The sequence below is a fragment of the Kryptolebias marmoratus genome, linkage group LG1 (assembly GCF_001649575.2).
Source record: "Kryptolebias marmoratus isolate JLee-2015 linkage group LG1, ASM164957v2, whole genome shotgun sequence".
Taxonomy (NCBI): domain Eukaryota; kingdom Metazoa; phylum Chordata; class Actinopteri; order Cyprinodontiformes; family Rivulidae; genus Kryptolebias; species Kryptolebias marmoratus.
This window is the reverse complement of record NC_051430.1, coordinates 26,081,015-26,105,402: the sequence shown is the minus strand read 5'-3', so window position 1 is coordinate 26,105,402 and position 24,388 is coordinate 26,081,015. Positions and strand designations below refer to the sequence as shown.

The 24,388-nt window shown below is 35.5% G+C and overlaps 1 protein-coding gene across 1 annotated transcript in view; it reads right to left on the bottom strand.

Annotated features, from left to right (window-relative positions):
* The window catches only part of si:dkey-215k6.1 (transmembrane protein 132C), a 203,626-nt gene that overhangs the window by 16,314 nt on the left and 162,924 nt on the right, over positions 1-24,388 (bottom strand). Inside the window, exon 6 of the mRNA XM_017412446.3 lies at positions 17,855-17,998. Within this exon, the coding sequence (XP_017267935.1) occupies positions 17,855-17,998 (144 nt within the window). The remainder of the gene's footprint in view (positions 1-17,854; positions 17,999-24,388) is intronic.

The window sequence follows — 24,388 nt, the reverse complement described above, 5'->3', positions numbered from 1 at the left end:
ATTTTACTGGTTGTTTATAAACCTAAACTGAAGGCATTTGTTTAAAAATTTATCTTTGTGGTCAAAGAATGCTGTCATTCAAAAGATGCATTGTAAGAGATCCATATACACAAGTCTGACCACAGTCATACGACTAAAAGAAAGAAAACTTTAAAACAAACACACCAAACAAGTGTATTGTGCTTTTGCAAGTAAACAGCTGAGTTAGAGGTTTAAGGACACTGAAGAATGGATTTAATCTCTTCCTTTTTTGAAAAAGACTCACAGACGGAGCAGGACGAATGAGAGCAGAAAAAAGAAGAAGAGGAAAAAAAAAAAAATGAAGTCACAGAAAGAACTGTGAAAAAGGAGACCAGAGAACCAGCACTGAGAAAAAACAAAACCTTGCAAAGAGAAAGCAAAAGTGTAGATCTCAGCAGTTGGGACTTGTTGAAAGCACAGGTCTGAAAAACTGTCTTCACCTTCATCAAATACCACAAACAACACCAGCAAAACAAAAAGAATTGCTAAAAACTTTTGCAACATCTCAGCAGTAGCTTAAACAAAAGCACAGAACCTAACTTTTTTAACTATCATAAAAGTAGTTACTGAGTTGCATTCTTTTTTAAAATAACAATAGGCAAACATACAGATACACATTCAACAAGATTTTACACCAGTGTAAAAAGTATTAAAGTGTCTAGTTTTCTCAGTTTATTTCAAATAAAACATTTTCATTCTACTGTTTGTGTGTTAACTCATTTCTTTTTTCTTCAACTTTAGTGATACAAACTAAAACTTATTTTTGTGCCACAGTAGCTAAGAAAAAAAAAAGTGCCACAAATCACTCACAGGCCTCTGTGAAAGTCACTGGTTCAACAATTCTTATTTAAATATCTCACAATGTCTTCACTACACGTACATCCTTTGACTATTAATGATGTGCTTAGAGTTAAAATATAAAATTATGCATGCAACAACCTTTTAAGGAAAAAAAAAAATCCTGGCTTTTGTGTTGAGGTTAATTGATGGTCATGTCTCAATCTGCTCCGCATGAACACGCAGTTCATGTAACAGCTCCACTTAGTGTGCACTTGTCAAACCACCTGCTGCTGTTTTGGTGCAATCCCTTGAAAGAAAAGCTTGTTTCTTAAATGTCAGAGCTTAAACAGATTGATGTTTATCGGCTGAGAGGCAACTGTGGGTTATGTTCCATGTATTACACTATTTTAATTACATTACTGCCACCAGATATTTGCCTTTACTTTGTAAAAATCTGTCTTGTGATTGTATCCCTTGAAACAACGTGTCAAATATAGGTCTTTCATTTCTTGGCTCTTTGTGGATCTCACCATTGCTTTAGAATTGTAAATCTAATAGATGAATACACACTAAAAACAGCTGAGTTATTTTAATAACTCAGTTGTGGGTTAAATCTGTTGACTAAAATATTGGGTCATTTTAACCCAATCTGTGGGTGAAAAACTTTATCCAGCATCTTGTGTCAAACTGATAACCCAACACTGCTTAGTTAAATCTATCCCGAGTTGTCTTGGTCCAAAGTCTGACCCAGTCCTGGGTTACAAATTGTGTTTTTTTAACCCAACAGTTTTTAATGTGCACCATGTCAGGCAATTTTTGTGTGTTTACATATTCTTTAAACGAGTGGTGTCCTATCTTGGTTCTTGAAAGCCACTAACAGCCACTAACTTGCATGTTTTACTTGTTTTTTCGACACCTGATTCAGTGGTTAACTTACCTCTTCAGCAGGCCCTTAAGTTCTGCAGAAGCCTATTTAATCATCTATTTAATCAAATCAGGTGTGTTGAAGCAGAGAGACATATAAAACATTAAGGATAGTGGTCCTCAAGGACCAAGATTTAAATCCATCAATCCATTTTCTTTATCTGCTTTTTCCTTTCTAGGTCGCAGGGGAGCTGGTGCCTATCTCCAGCCGTCATTGTGTGAGAAGCAAGGTACATCCAAAAAAGTCATAAGTCCAACACATGGCCACATAGAGACAAACAAAACAAACAACCATTCGCATTCTCACTTAGGGACAATTTAGAGTTATTATTTAACTTATTATGTAAGTTGTCTGTGGTAGGAAACTGAAGTATCCAGAGAAAACCCACGTGTGCACGTGGAGAACATGCAAACGCCACACAGAAAGGCCAGGAGGCAAACCCGTGACCTTCTTGCTGTGAGACAACAATGCTAACCCATGCCCTGCTGTGCCACCCTATGAATTCAAATTTAGATGTCAAAACTCAGATTAAAAATGTTATTAAAGCATTTTTTCATCTGAACACCGTTCAAGTAGAGCAGTAAGGAAAGCCCTATGACAGTACAGCAGTACCATACAGACTGAAAAAAGACTTGGTGTTCTGAAAACACCAAGTCTTTCATCTCCTTTGTATTTATATTATAACTCTTAGTGTCCTTTGTATTTAGTAAGCTTTTGACTTATCTCAGTTAATACTTATTTAATATGCATTTATGATTCATGGCATAAATCTTTATTAACCAAAGAAACTAAATCTTTCAAACAATTAACTTCAAAAACTTAAAAAAAGCATTCAATAAAATGTCAGTTCTTAGTCTTATTTTGGTTATCTGATTTGTAATGGCACATAGCGTAGCTAATACATTACAGAATGAGCTTATTAGAGAGATTCTCCACTCGACTTTGCTTTTTTGTCTTTAAGCTTGCCCAGGAGTCCCAAAACTCAACCACCCACTCACCCCATTTGCTAGTGGTGTCCCTTGGCTAAGTCATTTATTTACATCTATATTCATTTCCCTTCAAGCTACGTGATATGTCTGAATTTACAGTTACAGCTCTCTGTCTTCTGCTGATCTCTAACTGCATCAGATTTTCTCTGTTAGTCTCTCACAGATGTATATTTTCTCCCTGCAATACCATTCATCTATCCCTATCACTCTCATGTTTCATTTTGCAAGCTTTTTCTATGCGCACCCCACCTCCACCCTCTTCTTTTTTTTCAATCTTCAACAGTTTTTTGCCTCCAGCAATCCAATCGATCTAACTTTAAGAACCACATCATCCAATCAGGGCCCACTCGGTAGATAGAGGCGGGCCCTGAGGGACAGACTAACCAACTAACCGATGATACTCAGTTCCCAACTGTCCATCATTTTAGGAATCCACATAGACCAATCACCTCTTCACGTAGTTTCATATGACTGTCACTTAGGAAAAAGGCTTCGTTTTCTACACATGCATTCTCACACACACACACGAGGCAGCTATTAGCAGGCTGTAGCCACATATATTATTCTGAGGCATCTTAGATAATACAGAGCTGATGGAGAGGATTGTTGGCAGGTGCACAAACACACAAACACACACAAGTTGGCGTCCTATCTACAGAGCTGTCATTTTAAATTTGTAAAAGTGGGGAGTGAAGTATTCTCTAATGGCCATTTGCACTTCGCTTTTCTTCTCGTTGAAAGTGTGTAATTAAGAGATGGAGAGCGGCAGCCAGAAAGAGAGCTAAACAGTGACATATAGACCAAAGATTTATAACAGTAATATTAAGACAATACAGAAAGTTTTTTATATATATATATATATAAATACGGAAAGACACAGAATGTTTAGTGACCATTTTTCATTGTATTAACATTTGATCTGGGTTTTAAAACAATTTTAATAATGACCAACAAGAAGAAAAAGCAATAGACTCAACAGGTAAAGCCTGATGGTAGGTTACTTTTTTACAGCAGTCAAAAGGCGGGGACCTCTAAACTTACACATATGTTGGAGGTTTTTGCTTAAGTAGTAAAATAAGTGACTGTATTTTTGTTTTTTAGATTACAGCTATAATCACCTGTTTACGCAGTACCAAAATACTGTCAGTCATGAAGTTTAAAGCTTCTGCAAAAAGACAATAAAAACTTTAGTTTATAAAATCACTTTTTACTTTGGAAGCTTTCTCACTTTGACTCTTCTTTCTTTCTCAGAGAGGTCTTAAGGGCTTTAAAAAAGAAATGAGTGGGTCTGTGCTTGTGCTTATGTGCATTGAGGCTTAGTGATTCCTTTTTTTCTAGAGAGTTCCCAGGCCCTATGCAAATTGGTATGCTTATTAGCATAGGGATATAAGTCAACACTGCCCCCAATATGTCTGTTTGTAGGGTTGTATTGTGTCCTAGGTGTGTGTATGCATATGAATGTGTGTTTGTGTGAGAGAAGCTTTTTGAAACGTCTGTGTATGTATTAAAAAATTATATTTTTTTCATGTTTCTAACTGACAATTAAATTCATATTGAAAGAACAGTATACTTTCTTCCACTGTAGAATTTATGAGTGTTAATTAATCTGTCCCACATATGTGGAGTATTCTTCAAATTAACAAGAAATAAAGTTGTTAAGTTTATATATTGTAAAATTTCCAATTGATATAGGGCTAGGGTTTTGCTGATTCCACTAACATGTTCTTGGAAAACCAGAATGAGTGTCCACATTCTCAGCTCAAAGTAAAGAATCTTCTCTTGAAGTTGGACTGAGCCACTGCTCTTTTGTGTATATAATTCTTATTGTGAGATAAACATGAACAGAAAATTATATTTACGGTCTTAAAGTGCAGTTAAAGAGAGGATGATGTCCCTGCTTTCAGTAAATGCAGGACTTCCAGAAAACAGAACAGAACACGAATGGCCTTCAGTTGAGTGTGAAATGTTTGTGATGAGAGTCAGGATCTTAAAATCGTGATGCTACGGGTCTGTGCTGAACATCAATGGCCTTCTGTCTTAATAGAGACTGAATTGGTAAAAGCAAAGAAGTTGAAGCATTTTGAGATTGTGTTCATGATGGAGGTGAAATGAAGCATGAGATTGAGTGTAGAGTGTCATCAGTAACGAGGCATTGTACCCTCTTCTGGTAAAGAAGGGACTGAGACCTAAAGGGAAAGATTTTGATTTAGAAGAAGTTGATTCACATTTCAACTTTCACCTTTGGACATTTGCTCTGGGTAGTGACCAAATGCCAAAACTACTAAGGTGACTGAGCTCTGTATTAGAGATGCTGTGCAAAACTCAGAAATACAGATTGGGATCAGAGTTGAGTTGCTGCTTCCTTGTGTCAAGGGCAGCCAGCTGAGGTGAACCAGGCATCTGATTAAGGTGCCTCTTGGGCACCTTCTTTTCAAGGATTTTTAGCATGGCCAGACGAGAAGAAGCCTGGGGGTGGACCCAGTTCTTGTTAGAGGGATTATCTTTATGGCTTGTGAATGCCTTTGAGTCCTTCAGGGGGAATTTAATAATACTGAAAAGAGGGCTGTCTGGAAAGCAGCATTTAGCCTGTTGCCATGCTTCCTACCTTAGATAAGTGGACAAAAATAAGGACACTATATTCCATTACTCATTTTGTACGAAGGCCATCACCTTATTGACTGTAAATACGGTTGCTGAACATTCCTTTATTGTCTTAATAGAGTTATCAATTAAGCTAAAATTCATGTTTTTGGTCAGGAGTAGGAAATTGAAGCACAGGGAGAAAACTGACATGTGCATGGGGATAACATGCAAACTCCACACAAAAAGGCCTTGGGCAGGAGGCAAACCTGTGACCTTCTCAACGTGAGGCAGCAGCATTAACCCCTGCTCCACTGCGCCTCCCCATTTGCTGTACAATCAAATAAAATCTATACAAAAAGAGAGCTATGCTTTGACCATTTGACATTAATATAGCAAAAAGGTTGAAGAAAGCAAATTCTTGCATTAGCACTTAAGGTTAGCTCAGGATTACAGCTTTTTTTTCAGAACAGGTTCTTTGTACTAGTTGGAAATCCTAAGAGTGATAAGCATATTGTTTGCATGAAAAAGTATTATTTCCGGCACAAAAATGTTCTTTTGTGTAAAATGCAAAACATTATTTAAAATGTATCTGTGCTGATTCTAAATTCCTCTGAAAACAACAACAACAAAATGAAACACATATCAGCTTTTGTTGTAAATTTTAATAAAATTTGGGGAATGGTGATGATTCCTTTTGGGATGAAAACTGATGTTTTATGGAAAGAACAATAGAAAAACATGACTTGAATTATATCAAAACAGGTTTCCTCTAAATAATGTATGTTATAAGAATACACAAATTGCTGGGAGAGAAACCACATTATGTGAGAATAAATATGCATCTCAGGCTTTTAGTTCATCCAAGGAACAATTTGTATGAACTCATAAGTGGTCTCTGTCCAGCATATTTGTTCAATGCTGCACTAATCAGGCTTTTGATTACCTGCTTGTACTATGTCAGCTTTTGCCCTCTCAATTTTACACTACATGGTTTCATAACATTTACTGAGGGAAGCTTAAGTGGATGTAAACATTCTGGGTAAGATACTGGAAAGAGCAGATGTTCGACCTCTCTGAAAGCAGTTCCACAGCTTGGCCTTTCCTGTGGTAATAGCCCTGCAGTGAATGCCAACTGCTGGCTGCTAACAAGAATAAATTGAAAATGCTGCAATACTGCAGGTGATTAAGACAATACCCTTCTACTTCTTTCATACGGTTACCATATTTCTTTATATTTTTGTATTTTCAAAGATAAACTTTTAAACACAAGGATGACAAAAGTAGAAATGACTGTGAAATGATGAAATAAAGAAACTACATAGCATCAAACTGAAGGATCTGATGAGGATTTCTTGTTATCTTACCCTTAGGGAACTATTCAGGTCACATCTGACTCAGAAGAGACCCCAGGGCAAACCCAGGAGAGATTATACATCCCAATCAGCAAGACAACTTTACGCTCCCTAAAGAAGAAGCAGGAGGACACAGGTGGAGAGAGAAGGTGATCTCTGCTGTTCTATTCTAACATTTCTCATCTCTAAATAAAAGTAGGAATGCTGGTTGAATGTTAGACGGATATTTAAAAAAAATACATTTCATAATTTTGAAACATCATTTAAATTTAAAATCAGATTCTTATTCACTAATACTGAAAAATCCCGAGTCTGCGGGTTTGAGCCCATGTTGCGCCAGGAAGGGCATGCGGCATAAAACATTGTTGCCAAATCTTTTGTATGAGTTTGCTTGCTGTGGAGACTGCTGCATAAGGAAGCAGTTAAAAGAAAAACAACAACAACATTCACTTACTGAAGCACATTTGCAATTTCTGTTCCTTTTTTTAAAAGCTACACTACCTTTTTATTTTTAAGTCTATTTCATTATCTCACGCCTGTCAGGGTTACTTAATTCTGCTGCAGCTTTCTTATCACTATGTTTGTGAATGTGTAAAACGAATGTGATGACACATGGGCCAGTTGATAGGGCAGGAGTTTCTACAATAAAAGTGCTAATAAAGGACCAAAATGTTTGTCATTTATAAATAGTTCACCTTATTGCTTGAACTCAAGAAAAAACTTCTGTTTGTATCCAGAATGTTTTTTTGATGTGAGTCTTGTGATAGTTGATTGATTTGTGCAAACTCTAAAACAATAACAGATGTTCTAACGTTCAGTTTCAAAAACTTTAGATTCTTCAGCAAATGTAATAAAGCCTTTCTTTGGTAAAATCTGGATTTAGCCATTTTTGATCCAACGACAACGCCCTTTGGACATAACTTGGTTTGAGATCAGTGTATGCACCTGGGTTCCTTTACTGATAGTAAATTAAGCTCTTGACATTTTATCTTTGGTAAAGTGAATGCCATGAGTTATGGCTAAAGTGTGTGTTGTGTTGCAAAAACTGTGCCGAGATGTAACACATGACACCATCCTACTTAAGTTATCAATAGGTAGATGTTAATGTGTTAAATTTTAGCATGGCAATTAGCTTTTAATTAGCTATTGATTGAGACCAATATATTTTATGAAGGTAAGCAGAAACGTGTGACACAGGGTGCAGCATTGCACTGATCATATTTCAGCCTCTTCTCCACTGAGACATGGGTAAACACACTCATACACACACACACACACACACACACACACAAAGATACACCTGCTTCAAACTGCTTTCTTTTGCACCTCTTGTACTCATGTTTTTCTCTTACTTTCTTTTTCTATATAAAATAACACATATACCTTTGTTGTTAATAAATAATTATACCAGTTAAAGTAGCTTTTTCTTGTGCAAAATATTTTAAAAATACACAAAAAATATGCTTACATAAAATCTAGTTTACATTCTGTTTAATTGTTTTTTCGCTGGAATGATGTTTGTTCTCTGCAAACTCAGTCACTACATATTTCTTGATACTGATCATGGTTTAAGTTGTGTGATCAGTTTTGACATTGTATTTATTTTTTACAGTGTTTGTGTTGCTCACTGTCTGCACAAGATGTGTAGGAAATTAGTTTATGTAGACTTCTCTATCCTGTTTTGCTCAGCGAAATAACAGCACCAAACTTTTCTAATGAAGGCATTTTCATTCCTGTACTTCATAAAGGAAAATAGCTTAACTTGGTTTAGGCTATAAGCTGAAAATAACTAAATATAAAAGAAATAGTTTCCGCAGCTGAACAGACATCATTGACTATTTAATACTGCATTTTCCTCCTTTTGGTACCAAAGTGTCTCGGTATCCCACTGAGGTCTAAATAAATGATTGTGGTTGAATTCAAATTTAAATCAGTTTTAAAGCATTTAACAGGTTATAAAAACAGGTTTATGCAGTCTGAAGGAACACTAAAGTAACTTTAAGGATTTTACTCTTTGCCTCAAAAGTTAAGCAGTTTTTACTCCCTAGGAGGTTTTGTCACAGGCATGTGTTGAACATTTTATGGGGATGCACTGGGGGACCGTCATGGCTGTGCTGCTTTAACAACAAAACAAAACTTATTTTTACATTGTAAGAGGTGAATTGCAGGAGGTTTAAAAAAATAGCTTGAGACACCCTCAAGGTTGCAACTTCCACAGATATGCGTCTTTGGGTGTTGCTAATGGTTTGGCTGAATGTTGTGTGCTTCAAATTGCTGGCTATTTCCTAAGCCTGTTACTACTAAATGGAAAATGTGTGAGTTTAGATGGTAGTGTAAGGTGTTAGGGTGTGTGTGTGTGTATGTCTGTGTGTTTATATGTGTGACCTCTATCTTTAATCCACTTTACTTTTCATTTCCATTTTTAGGCTTTGAAATGACCTAGAGCACAGGGTTCAATTCTCCCACCTTTACCTTTTCTTTTCTGTCATTTTTCTAACTTGTTTACATTTAGTTTCATTGACCTCAAACTCTTCCTTTGAGACTTTGACAAAAAAAGAGGAATCTTATAATGAAGACTTGATTGAGGAAGTGTTAATGGAGCTCTGAGGTTGAACAGAACACAACATGCAACAACATTTCACTCGTCCAAATGACTCTTATCTCCACAATGGCCCATTTCAAACCCTAACATTTGCTCTGAATACAAGTGTGTTTCTCAACACACTTGTATGATGGTGTTACTTACTCTCTTCGCTGGTCAAAGCATTTTGAGAATGCAGAGTGAAGAAGTCATATCATATATAGTTTTTCCTTCAGAAATAAGCTAATGCTAAACTGAAAACTCCCATATGTTATATCTGTCATTAGCAAACTTTATACTGAAACAAAAAACAAAAACAAAACAAATGATGGTCAAGTAAAGAAGAAAAAAATAATAAAGCATAAAGTATTTATAAAGTCATAATGTACCGTCCCAACTGAATAGCAATGTAATCATTCCAGTAGAGCTTATTTGGTAGTGAATTGATGGTACAAAGGTTTAAAGATTAATTAGGAAAAACTTGATTTGGTTGATTATGACATTAAACAATTAAAACATCTCTCTGTCTGTCCGTCTGTCAGTTGGAGCTTGAACAAAACTTATTGGTCCTATGTGATCTTGTTTTTGTTTAAACACAAACCATGGAGCTTTAACATTCAAGACATGATTCTTTTAAAATAAATCACTTTTTATCCGTTTTAATCAGCCAATGGGCAGCAGCTCCAAACCTAAAACTTTGAGGTGAAACACTGAGGCTTGACTTGTTTTCAAAGAGCATTAGGCCTACAGGAAATTGTTATTGTGACTTTGACAAATGCATATAGCAATCTACAGTAAAATACACAATCGGGTTTATAATGGGGGTTATAATAGGCTTTAGATTCAGTGCCAGATGATATATTATTACAAATGTCACTCATTATTTAGCATGGCACTTTATCTTAATATATATAATTTCCTCTTCCATTCTGGCAACAAAGCTTGGCAGCAATAATAGGAGACAGAAAAACACCATGCAATGTCTTGCAACAGTTTAGCAAAGTTACATTTGCTTGGAGTAAAGTGAAATGAATTTTGATAAGATGCATTTAACTCCAAGAGGATTTATGGTGCTTTTGGTATCTTAGCAGAATATATTCTGTCCCACAGCTCATGCGAAGTCAGTAACAAAAATGCATTCAGAAGAAATTATAGTAATGATATTGTTAAACCCATACAGAGACCAGGGATTCAGTGTCACAAAAGTCTACTTATCATTTTCTTTTTATTCTTCAGCAAAATTTGATATGCCACCTGTGCTGACTAAGACACTACTGATTACTGTAAATGCACATACATTAGTTCAAAGAGGGGAAAAAGAGCTTTATCAGCACAGATGGAGATTATTTTCTTTTTGCTTAACTCTATTTTCTCTGCAGCATGTCATATTATAAGGACATATGCTTGCAAACTCAGCTGTCATTTTGCTTCCCTAATGGCACTGGACATCTAATATATACATTGGCACAAACCCTAAACTTATGAGAATGCTACATAAACATGCAAATTACCTACAACTTAACTTGTAAATTAACCACTTATACATTGTGTTGTTAGAAATAAATTCAGTCATACACTTTCCTAATAAACAAACAATCGCTGATCCTAACGTTTTGTTTGTAATGGCAGAAGGTCACAGGATGGAGAAAATCCCTTATAGGCTCTGTGGTATATGTTTAAATGGGTTTTTATTTAAATTTAATTAACATTGTAATTAGTCTTCCAATAATACTTAACATTTCCTAAAATGTTTTGTTTCTTTCTAGGAACGAAACCAAAATCATTCTGTCCTTTTCATCTCTATGGACATACTTGCTCTTTGGTATCACGCTTGCTCATTATTGCACACGCACAGATCATCCCACACACTCACACACATACACACACACTCATGGGGTTTGATCTGTAATTGGCTCTTGTGGAAATTCCTTTAATTGTGTCATCATTAATTGAATTTGACAAAGACGAGGACAAAAACCTGCCAATGTAGATGAGTGTGTGAAAATGTCCACGTATGTTTGAGGGAATATTCGGGTTTGTGTGAGTGTGCACAGTGTCTGTGTTAGAACAGATGAAAAGCAGATTAAGAATTGATCAGTGTGAAATTTAATAAACCAGTTTCAGAGTTCGACACGGATGTACGTGACCCCATACGGGACACTTACACAGATTCAGTCTTTTGTCCTTCCAAAGGTGCTGTGCTTGAGGTTAAATTACATCTTTGTCATGACATTAAAGAATAATTAGTCATAAATTTAAATAAAAGAATAAATAAATAACTCTTTTGAAGTCATACACCAAATTAAAAATGTAAAACATTTCTGTTTCATCCTATATTATATATAAAATATGATAAAGTTAAGCTTAGGCACCGTGTTATTTGCAGGTTGTTTTGCCCTGATCAGATTTTACCTTTAGGGAGGTTAAATCCTCAGCATGGTGTAAATGTTTGTACATCACAAAAATATGTGCTTAAAACGGTGCTTCATCATAGTTTGATGAAATAAAGCAGACATCAATCAATTTGAATCTGGTATCTGAAGGTTAAACAGCTATTCCTGTCAACAGAGGTGTTCGAGCACAGAGGTAAAACACAGGGAAGGACAATTTTTGAGGGGGTGAGCCTGCATGCTGTCACTGCACTTGAATATAAAACCTGTTAAAGGCAAGTGGCTTGGATTGGGTAAGGCAAGACAGATGCCTGAGTGTGCAGAGTCATTGTTGTTTTTCTTAAATATCTGTACAAATACAGTAGCAACACACGTCTCATGACTAGTTGAGGGCAACACACTAGACAAGTGGATGATTTACCTGTCCTTTTCATGTACCCAGATGTAGCTTTGCTCCATGTTATTTCACTTAAACTTTTCATGATAATTGCTGTGAGTTATGCCTGCATCATTTAACAATCTTCCTGCAGGTGTTTGAACCCTGAAAGGTAAACTCCTGTAAACACATATGCAACAGGACTAGGTGCAGAGATCATCGTGTTAACATTGATCAGGTGTGGGATTGTCACCTTGTGTTCATTGTAAATACTGACAGTAAATAATTTATGCTAAATCAATCATCCAAGTGAAAGTTAACCTTGCTTTCTAAATAGATACAAAGAAAAGGAGAAGAAGAGTTGTTTCATACCTTTTTGTTAAAAGATGAGTGTTTGCAGTTTTTTCAGAGAGAGAAAATAGCCTATTACCTGCTTACAAACAATTACAGTGAGTTAACAAAGCCCTTTTAAAGGGTATTGTTTTAACCTCTGGGGTACACATAGATCTTTGGATTGACTAAAACATTTTTGACCCCATATCTGTTTTGCAAAAAAAAAAAAAAACACTTCAAAATCAGCACCGTCCCTTAGTGAAAAAGGTAGACTAAGACAAAGACATAACTGTTTAGAAAAATGAACACAGTTAAGGACAAAATAAGGCCACTCTCAGAACATTGCAGTATGTTTTTTTAAATTCATAAATCCCAGGTAAGCACACCTGACCAAGACTAAATCATTTTATTACCATGTCTTCGCACCTTGTGACCTAGTTTTCCTGAAAGATGCCAAAAAAATCTGTAGAATATTTAAAATAAATAAAAAGAAAGATAGAAATATGGTTATGTAAGCATAGCTTTCATATTGTATGCATAACACATTTTATTTTAAATGCACAATTTGTATAGTATGTTTTTACTTTCATATATAAAAAAGGTCAGTTTGATAAGAGATCATTTTGCCAAATGTGGCTATCGTAATAACTGTATGCTATGATGGTTGGAGTGTAAAGTCCATTCAAACAAAGAAGAGATTTTAAATATTTATCTATCTAACAAGCACTTGGTTCTTGTTTAGCTTTTAATGTCAGCAACCCATTTATTTGTGTCTTTCTTATAGCTGCACTTTTATGTCACATCCCTCTTTTTTGTTCTATAGTAAGCCTCATATCATAAACTTGTGTACATTCAGTCATGATGCATTACATATGTTTTTGGTCTTTGCATCCTCCTTCATGCAAATAAACCCTAAAGAATGTGACTTTCCTCTTGACCTTTAGCTTAATCACTTCAGATCTTGTAGGAAGTCTTTACATGTGTAAGCATGGGTGCAAAATGTGCCTGAAGTGGCCTACTGTGTTATGCCATGATGTCTGGCTACCCATCAAAATTTATGTTCTTTTTACTTCCCATTTCCCAGATCTATCTTCCCATCCCCTTTTTTCATTGATCCATTTGTCATCTTCTCACCACCTCATCCCAGCTTTCCTCCTTTCACCTCTTTACTTTGCGTGAGGTCAGGATGATGGTACTAATTTGTGTGTACGCGTGCGCTTGTCCGCTATCTGTCCCCTACTGGCTGTGACACTGCTGACCTACACATACTGCTGTGTCAACAGCAGCCACTCATACACACATCACAGATGACAAAATCTCAGGGGACCTTAAGATAGTTTACACTCACAGAGAATGTGACAAGAGAGAAGGAGAGCTAAGGAAGAGGAGGGAAGTTAACATCCATGTAGCACTTTGCTCTTACTTATGCTGCTGTCAAGATTAGATGAGCTAAACTGAGCAACAAAAGCTGCATTCGAGAAATCAACAGCACTATATTGGAGCGGTGACAAGTTCACCCACTCATTTCCATACATTCATTAGTCAGGCTGGAAAGCTTTGCTATTCCCTGTGCCAACATATATCTACTGTGAGCAATTAGGCATAGGGTTACTTGATGAAATGTGATGCTAAACTAAATAAAAATCTAATTTTCTTCTGATTATCGCTTACAATTAACAAAATAAAATACACAGAAACATTTTTTTTCTTCTAATTAGATAAAAAATAAGGTCAAAATGGAAGAATTGCTCAAACTGTAAATCAAGTTGCAGCCACTTTTTGTTTCCACCAATTCTTTAATTGTTGTTACTTTTGCAGAAGCCTAAAACCTTAAAAAGAACTCTAAAAGTTCCAACAGATCTAAATGTCATCAATTGTTGGAGGCTACCTTCAAGTGTTGTGTTTAAGGTCACATAAACAGTTCTAAACAGTCATATATACACTTAAATATAACTTCAAAGAACAATGTGCTGTTTTATTTAGGTTGTTACAAATACAATACATTTTAGGATTGGTTACATCCACAGGCATTGTTGGCTCATATGGACAGACTGACTTTAACAACATGAAATAAAACATAATGAGCACAATCTGAGTTTTCATTCAACGTTGGCATCATTTGTGTTTTTATTAGCAGGACTGAAACACTAAAACAAATTAGAGCCTTAAGACAGACGGACCATATGCCTATTCCTCCTAATACTTATAACTTTTTATTTCAATTTTTGATTTTATGTACATGTTTTCTTTGGAACATTGTGTCATTTTTTTTTTTATTTTAAAATTAGGTCTCGAAATTTCATTTTGTCTTCTATGGTTTGCTTTTGAACTGTGACAAAATTGTGAAAGCTAAACTTTGTATCCTTCTCTTCTTCACCTGTGCAGACTTATCTGTTACTCTCATAAATTTCTGTTCTCTTCCTGTTCTTTCATCACAATAGAAAAAGTGATAAAAAAAAGACCCGCACAGTTTTAAATCCATTTCCCACTTTTTATGTCTGATGCTTTATTCTATAAAACACCAGAAAAAAAAAAAAAAAAAAAAAAAAAAAAAAATCCTTTTTTTTTTTTTTTTTGGTTATTTTCTATCTGTTTTTTTTAAAAATCTAAGTTACCCTGCATAACTTTAAATCTCTCTTACATAGCTAAAAACCTCTGTAAAGATGGCATTTTACAGTTTACAGTCATAAATAGTGTTTATTATGAAAATGTTTCAGAACCAGTGAGGCAGACAAGTTAGATAAAGATTTTTCCTCTTCATCAACTTGAGCTTGTAGATGAGTTTGTGCCACTCTGCAAAACCCAGCAGCAAAACACAACTTCTTCACACAAATAAAACTTTTAACATCCACAGCACAACCAAGCTACCACTTGATGTCAGCAATGCCAGCCTGTAAAATGTAAAGCTGCACTTAGCAGCTGGTTTGCCTATCTTAGCAACAACTAATAATTTTTCCTCACTGGAAAAAAAAGAAGTCCCTAGCCTTTTTGCTATTTAGGTTTTCTGGTAGTATTTCGGAGCAGTCATAGTGACTTACTGAGTCACTGACAGCTACTTGGAAGTGTACCCCTTTGGGTGCTATTGTCAAACAGCTGTTTGTGCTCATTGTGCTTCTGTCCATGCATCTGTGCATGTTTTGCATGTGTGTGATGAAATGCAAGATAGAATGCATAACAGATGTGATGTAAACAAACAGTAAATCACTAACATGCAATCATCATATGCAGATTTATTGTCAATTTGCACAGTTCTGTTCAGCTGACCAGCCTGTGAGTTTACACAAACTAGTTGAGTTATTAAATATCTGCAATACATAGTGTAGACTAAGTGCTTCTCATTTCACCAAACTGCTCTGACCTGACAAAGCACTGACAGGTCAGAGGTGGTGATGCCCTGAGTTGACCCTGGAATTTAATTTCAGTCTAACCTTTTCTGATGCTTTATGCGAGTACACAATTATATAAGTTTGGGGATTTTGGTGAATGGCTTAAAGAAATAGTCTGGTCATTTTTAAGCTCACAAAACAACTCTTTTTCAAAAATTACATACAGTAACATTTTTTCACACTAGTATTGAACTTTTGATTGATATATATATATATATATATATATATATATATATTTAGCTGCATTTCAATCATCCCTGAGAAGTTTTTGGGATGTTTCAGAATTCCTGCAAGAGATGCAACTTAAGGCAGGTTAAAATTTTCAGATCAAGTCTTTCAGATATCTCTTGTTTTCAAGTTGCATGAATAATTATATGTTGATTGGCTTCTTGACAAATTAGGCTTGAGAGCCAATAGGTACATTATCTCTAAATGTAAATGTGTTATTTTTATTACTTGTGTTGCTTCATTAACATTTGTGCACTTGAAGAGATAGAAACATTTACCCACCATGCACACACACACACACACACACACACACACACACACACACACACACACACACATACACATACACACACACACACACACACTACAGCACACTTATAACAAAGAGCAAGTATTTCATTTACCAGAATGAGTTCCCTCCATTTTCCTGGTGTTGGTATTGATTGTACTTAAATGCCGCTACTCCTGTCGGCTTGTACCAGGAAATTGGCATCATATAGAAACTGTCAAAGCAAGGGTGCGTTTAATTTTAGTCCCCGAGGGCATACAGAGTGATGTGCAAGGGGCCTCAATTTTCAGTTGCTGATATTGGCTTGTTCGTAAGAACATGTTAACAGTACTTTGGCATCATCAGTTTATAAAGTAGCTCTGTAGTTCGGCTTAGGGCTCAAGCCTGTTCTTCCATCAGGTTCAATTCAAGAATTAGTGAACAATCGTTTGGTAAACAGTCTTTCAGACAGACATTACTGAATATTTTAAGTATGAAAAAGAATTCTGCTGACTTCTATCTTTATTATGGAAGGACTCACAGGTATAGACAGATATCAGAGTCAAAGAAACAGCAAGTTACTGAGGACACAAACTTTAGAAAATGTGGTTTTGCACACAGAGCACTAAAAAAAAGATCCTATTTTACAACTTCCAATTGTTTGTCTTAGCATTTCACGGCGTAGTACAGGGACAGCGAGTTCCAGCATGTCTCTGTTGTCACGATCTAAAATGAGCTCTAGTTATTTTTACAATTTATACAGCATAGCAGTTTTTACAATTGTTTTTCTTTTCACCCAACAGCTTGTTTTTAAATTAGAACATTTTTATTTAAGTGACAAGACTGAGTACAATGTCACAATGTATGACATTTCAGCTGTTTTGTGTCATTAAGTACGGATGTTTTTATGAGTGTTTACTAGCTTCATTGTCCTTAAAATCCACATGTAGCAGAAAAAGCAGTCTCGAGGTAAAAGGATTCCTTCAAAAACAGACAAAATACAAGTCTATACAGTCTGGTTTACATAAGAGGGTATTATGACCCATTTGAAAGTCTTTATGTATTTGAGTCTTTTGTCATCCTTTCTGCTGTTTAACAATCAAACCTGATGGTTTCCTATCTCTGTACTGTACCTATTTTAGCCTCTAGAGACTAAAACAGGGTAAAGCATCTTATCAAAAACATGTAGATTAAATTATTATTATTACACAGTCAATTGTCAGGTTTTAATTGGCTTTATTAGGATTCCTTTTTTATTAACCTCATGAGAAAATGAAAATCGTTCTTGTCCAAAACAAACATGCACATTCAGTCAGGACTCTGTAACACTTTAGTGCTGGAGCCCACATTTTTATTTAGCATGTTTAATTACACCAACTGGTGTAGCCATCTCACTTTTACTATCTTCTCCTATAATGCAATAGGGCAGAAATATAAAAGACCAGTGTTATAAGATTAAAACCATATTTGTAAAGTAGTAAATATGTCTTCAGATAATGACGCTGTTGGGTTTCATCTCATAGCTTCTGCTCTTGGACAACGTTGTTTAGCAAAATACACTGAGAAGTAAATGTACACAGTAAATGTTTACAATATTGAATCTTCTACTAGGTATCCGTTTTCTTTAACTACAAACAAGTACCTTGACCACATCCACGTCTGTTGAGCTGCAGGTGACCGAGTCGTCCACCTCCCTCACCTGGCCGTCAGTTTCCACAGTAACCAGTTTGACAGGCACTGCTACACGCCGACCTGTAAGAATGGCAGTGTTGACCACCTCTGTGTCCTACAGAAAGAAAGAACAGAAAAACTTTTGTGACAAATTTGTTTTTGAGTTTGTTCGGACTTTGACAAATGGGAAGTTAGTTAATTTGACCTTAAACATTTGTATTTTACATACCCAATAAAAAGTAATGATGTCATACTGTAATATATGACTGTTTACTATAATAGGTCTACAACAGAAAAATGATCTAATATTCAAAAACCAATTTTTGTAAATGTTGCTTTGACAAATGTACCATGTTGTTGCATTTACAACTTCTCTTTGTGACAAAATGTAAAATATATTTCCTGCAACTGTCATCTGCTTCTGTTTGAAATGAAGTCTTCAGTAGGTGAGCAGAAAGATATGATTGATAATTTAGTAAAATGCAGAAATAGAAACAGGAATGAACAAGTAATAAAGAAAAAGGGAGAGATTTAAGGAAGAGAAAAGGGAGGGGGGGTGATTATAAACCTCACGATTATTGTAATCAGTGTGATTACATTTGATTAGATCTTTCCAACAAAAATAGCACAAACAAACCAGCACATGCACACACCTCGGAACACCGTGTGCTAGTGTCAATCTTGATTATTTGGCATTGAGCTTCCAAGGGGGCATTTATCACCGCCAACACGAAAGCAAGCCTGATTACAGGGTACTTTGCGTGTCCTGCTTTTTCTGGATGTTATGCATTTGTTTGTGTGTGTGTGTGTGTGCATGCTACTTTACTTTACAGAATAATTAAACATGCACAAATATAACAGGGTGGAAGAATAAGAGATGAAAAGTAAATATGCATTTATGGAGCGTACAAAATCATAGTCATTCAAAGTCAGATATCAAGCCAAAAGACAAAGTGCTTTCAAATGCAATACCTCTCATGGGCACTAGATGCCAACTTATTTATTTTTTATTCTGATTAGTTTGCCTGTGATTTTGACAGTCAATAATTAGGTATGACAGGAATGTGTAGTAGTCACACACAGTAAATCTGCAACAGTGTAACTTTGTAACAATTCTAACCTTCTAATAATATTATAACTTTCCCCTTTTTTTAGATGATAGCTAAAAAAAGTTGGATGATACAATGTTTCAATGTGTTATATCCTGTGAGCCTAAAGTGTTATACAACCCCAATTCCAAAAAGGTTGGGAAGTTGTGTAAAATGTAAAATAAAAACAAATGCAATGATTTGCATAAAGCATTTTAGAGACTGAATCTCCTAGAAGTAAAGATGGGCAGAGGTTCACCAGTTTTCAACAAAAGTTGTGGAACAATTTTCAGAATAATGTTCTTCAATAGCAAATTGGGAAGATTATTCCATCATTCACAGCTCATATGCTGGGTAAAGGTCTATCATTCAAAGAAGAAGCCATTTGTGAAAACCATCCAGAAATGCAACCAAAGCTCATCTATATTAACTGAGACAAAGTGTTCTGTGATCAGACAAATCAAAATGTGAAAATCCTTCTGGAAACCATTAATGCCACTTACTCTGTACGAAAGAGGAGGGAGACCATTACCACATGTTTACTATGTTCCATTGTGAATAAAATATGGGATTAAATGATTTACAAATTATCTTTTATTTACATTTTACACTTTCTTAACAACACAATATTACGGTTGTACTTATCTCTGACTTACTGCTGACTTTGTCCTGCACATAAACATATTGTAGTTGCTGATGATATTGCTATGATTGGGTCATGATTGTAGACACTTAAACAGGCAGATAAAAAAGTTTGAAATAACCCCAAATCTACAGTATAAGCTTTTGTAAACACTTATTTTCTAGTAGATCCTTGTCCATGTGTGTCTAATGATCTTATCTCTTTAGTTGAAGGCTTTAATAAAAATATATGTTGCTGCTTCACGAGCCATGCATACTGAGAAAACCCCCCAAATTTGGCGAGTCAGTATCAGAAAATAAAGAAATGATGTGCTAGTAGGTGCTAAGTTAGTAGGTGCTGAAACAATAAGCACCAATGAGTCGATTAGCAGTTGTATCAACAACTGCTGTAGATTTAGTTTTTGTGAAGTTGTTGGACAGTTTGTGCAGAAGTAACCGGTCACAATGAAGTATGTGTGTCACTTAGACAACAAAAGTTTTGAGATTAAAGTTTGCAATGTGAAGAAATATAATTCAAGAATAAAGTTTAAATGACAATACAGTTGTTATTTGGAGATTTAAAAAGGGAATCAAAAACCAAACCAGCATTAGCACAGAAAACATTCTTTAATTTAATGTTATTGAAAAATCAAAGAGCACTGATTAAATTCCTTAATCAGTATATTCTTTGTTTTGTTTTCTTCGTTTATTTGTGACAATGGATATTGAAAAAAAATGGCCATTATTTCCAAAAAACAGATGATTAATCAAAGGCTGATGACTAATCATATTTAATGTGTGTGTAGGTAATGTTGATGGTCATTTTAACATTTCAAAATTGACTGAGGGAAAATGGTGATGTTTGAAACACAGAAAGGGATGTAGGCCTGATATGAGAGATACATGCAATACTCAAACAACAAGAAGCCTGCGCTTCATTTAGTTCTGTCATTGAGACCGAGTTTGTATAAAAGCAAACATGCAACATTATGCAAAGAAAGTCGAATAGCATAGCAATACCTAGAGAAAACACAAACACACAAATGGAGAAGCTCATACACACTTGACACACATGCTTGAGAGTTTAAGCACATGTGACCAGTGACAACCTGCCTAATTCTCGGTTCCTGGCTGCCACACACACTGCTGTGTGACCTTTACTTAATGAGTTCTCTCACTTGTTCTCCCTCAAACATACAAGCAGACACAGTTTGTTAATCAGTAATTCTTAGTTTTCTTCTCGGCTTGTTGCACTCTGCTCAGTCTTGCTTGGAATCAGGATACGGTTATTTAGGTTGAAGTTGAAAAAAAAAACAAAAAGAAGGAGCAAACAGAATGAAAACAAGGAAGGATAAAGTATGTTTACATGTAACTTGTTTATGAAATTAAGCATGCATTTCTTTGGGAGGGCAGAAATCTGTGGTAAACACTCAAAGTAATACATTTTGAAAACAGTCATTCTGCAGTGTGAGAGTGTGAATGGTTGTTTGTCTTGTTCGTCTCCATGTGTCCCTGTGATGGACTTGCAACCTGTCCAAGGTGTACCCTGCCTCTCGCACAGTGACTGCTGGAGATAGGCACTAAGTCTCACTTGACTCTGAATGGAAAAAGTAGAAAAAAATATTGGATAAGTGGAAGTTTAAATTTCCAAATTTTCCAAATTGTATTTATAGATAAAGTGTGTTAAAAGCAGAACCTAAATGTGAACCATACTGTTTACTAATTTGACAGAAAACATCTTATGGTAGAGAAATGGGGCAAATACAGTGGACAAAACTCAAAATAACATGACTTTACTTGGTAATTATGTAAATTGTAGGATGTGGCCATGTTGTTTCACACACCCCTGGCTAATGGTGACAGGCAGACATTAACCTATGACAGGTGCCTCATTTGAGTGTCCACTATTGGTTGAGAATTGCTTCCAAAAACATTCTTCATTATTAGCCATTCTGAGTGCCTTATTAACCCTAATGTGAATGACAGCTTGGTTTTTATGACAGAATAGAAAGACTGATTACACAGAGCTGAAAAAGACAAGAAAATGTTGAAACATAAACAAAAGAGACAGAGATTAAACAATATTTAAAAAATAAAAATGTGATAAAAAGGGCCCATCATTTTTTGAAGGGCCACATATTGCATGCCGCCTTACAAGTTAGAGTTTTAGACTAAGATCATCTTATGTTGAGAAATGATAGAGTTGTAGCCATTTTGATCCAACCTTGAAAATAACATTTTGCAAATATTTTGCAATATCACAAGATGTTATGATCAGAATATGTATATGCTACTGCCACACCAAACCTTAATGCAATATTTGTAAAACTGACTGGGTTATAGTAATTTTTGTGTGGGCTAATGTTCATTAGTTGTGGTAGCTATCTTGAATTGGATAGACTCGAAACATTAATCAGTTGTAGATGCACATCCAGTGGTTAGGTTCTGCAAGTTGCTTTAAAAATTGTTCAGTGGTTCATTTGATGTTTTGGTAACAGGCAGATACACAAACACACCCGTGGGCAATAACATTATCATCCACATTTGCGATACCAAAAGAGAAGAGGACTATTACAACTCGGGTCAAGCAGACGGAGAGATAGACATGGAAAGAAAAAGAAAGAATTTCATGCTTGTCCAAAGAAATTATTAAGTGCCTTGTCATTGACTAGCTCTTCACTGCCTTCAAAAGCTGCTCCACACTTCACAGAGATAAAGTCTGAGGAAATATGTGTGTGTCTTTGTCTGTGTGTGTGAGTGTGACACTATGTGTGTTAAGCAGTTGTATTTGTGATTGAACACATTTTTGTGTGACTTCACGTGTTTCCCGGTGAACCTGTGCACGGTTGGGTGCAGAAGAGTATTTCACATAAACACAGGATTTTTTTGCAAGACAGAGATTTCAGGAGAGGGAATTAATCTGTGTGTGTGGGGTGTGAGTGTGTGTACATGCATCAGCAATGCACTGACAAAAATGTTTGTGTGTGTTAGTGTGAAAAGAAGTAAAGTCTTCGAAACAACCTCCCTGTTCAGCAAAGCTTATCCATGCATGTTTGTGCTTTGGAAGGTGTGTGTATGTGTCTGTGTGTGTGCACAATTTCAAGCAAAGCAAGTAGAGCGAGACCACCTATCACAAAAGCGCAAACACACATGAAAGAGTTGACACAGTGAAAAAACTGAGTTTTATGCTCTTTTGTACAAATTAAAGTTGCTTCATGAGTACATAAGCACTTCTGCTTGTTTTTCTTTATTTCTCAATTAGTTTAGCAAAGTTTTCTCCATTTGTTTGTTTCTTAAAAAACACATACAATTTGGAATTTCTTTCATTCAAAATGTTAGCACTGACATCTAATCCATGGTGATGTTTTCAGTAAATGCACAAAGGCATTAACACACATATACACACACACCCCACACACACACCTTATCTACTTTTCTGTTCATTCCTTAAATTGTCAGCTTTCTCATTTGGAGGAAATTGCTCGGAACATGTACAACTCAGAGACTTCCCTTGTTCTCACTGTGACCTTTTCACCACCGTCTAATAATGCAAACAGTAGGGCACTGGGCACAAAAAAAGGAAAAAATCCCCTGCTTCTTCTGCTATTGTGTGTCATGAAATAAAAATAATTTGATTCAAGATAACTAAAAAAAACAAGAAGAATTATGATTTTTAACTACAAAATATTTTACAAGATATTATCTTCTATAACAAAATGAAAAAAAAAAAACTATTTATTTTAATATGTATTGGTCACCTTGAAAAGTAATAAAAAATAATGTGCTAGAATATCTAGAGATACCTGCAGAAACACACTATTAAATAAGATGTGATTGTGTCTCCCTACAGGAAGAAGATACTGTTTAAAATGAACAGAAATTATTTAATCAAGTTTGTCCTTCTGGCTTTTTTCCATACCTGACACTAATACATATATAAACAAGACAGACAAAACAAACTCTTTGTTGAAATAAAAACACCAAATGGCCATAAAGACACATTAAAACTACTAGATTTATTGACAGACTTACAATTAACTAATAAGGCAAATTGATTACAGTGTAATTGATTCATTTACCACTTTTAACAGGAAATGCACAAAAGCCCTGCAGTAGCCGATGAGTGAATTAATGTAGTCTTTGAGTCATTATCCAGTTATGTAATTGCAATTGTTTACTCCAGACTGAATGTTTGGATAATTGAAAGGCAGAAACTGGTCCATCAGTCAGTTAGAACACTAAAAATTGACTTTCTTCATTTCTACCATAAACACTGATTCAGCTCTTTTTTTTTGGTTCTTGTTTTTCTGAAAATGTGTACAGTTATTTATCTTTAAAAAACTAAAAGCATTGCTGAAATACAAAGAAAATAGAAATAGTGCACAAATTAAAATCATAAAGGAGGGAAGAAAAGAAGAGGGACAGAACAAAGTCTCTGTTTTCTTTCATTGTGACATAAAAAGAATTGTTTGAGTCTAAAGAAGTTTATTAAATGCAGTTATTTTAGATTTAATATTTCAGAGATGATAAATTCTAAAAATTGTGCTTAGCTGCACATGAATCAAGAATAACTACATTCCACATTTGTATGACAGTAATAGAGATTTTGATCGAATCGAATGTGAGTGTAAATTATAAAAATAAAAAAAATTCCCTTCTCACCCTCCGCGGGTGGTCTTTGTTTCATCCTCTGAGCTCGGGTCCTCTACCAGAGGCCTGGGAGCTTGAGGGTTCTGCGCAGTATCTTGGCTGTGCCTAGAACTGCACATTTCTGGACTGAGATGTCTGATGTTGTT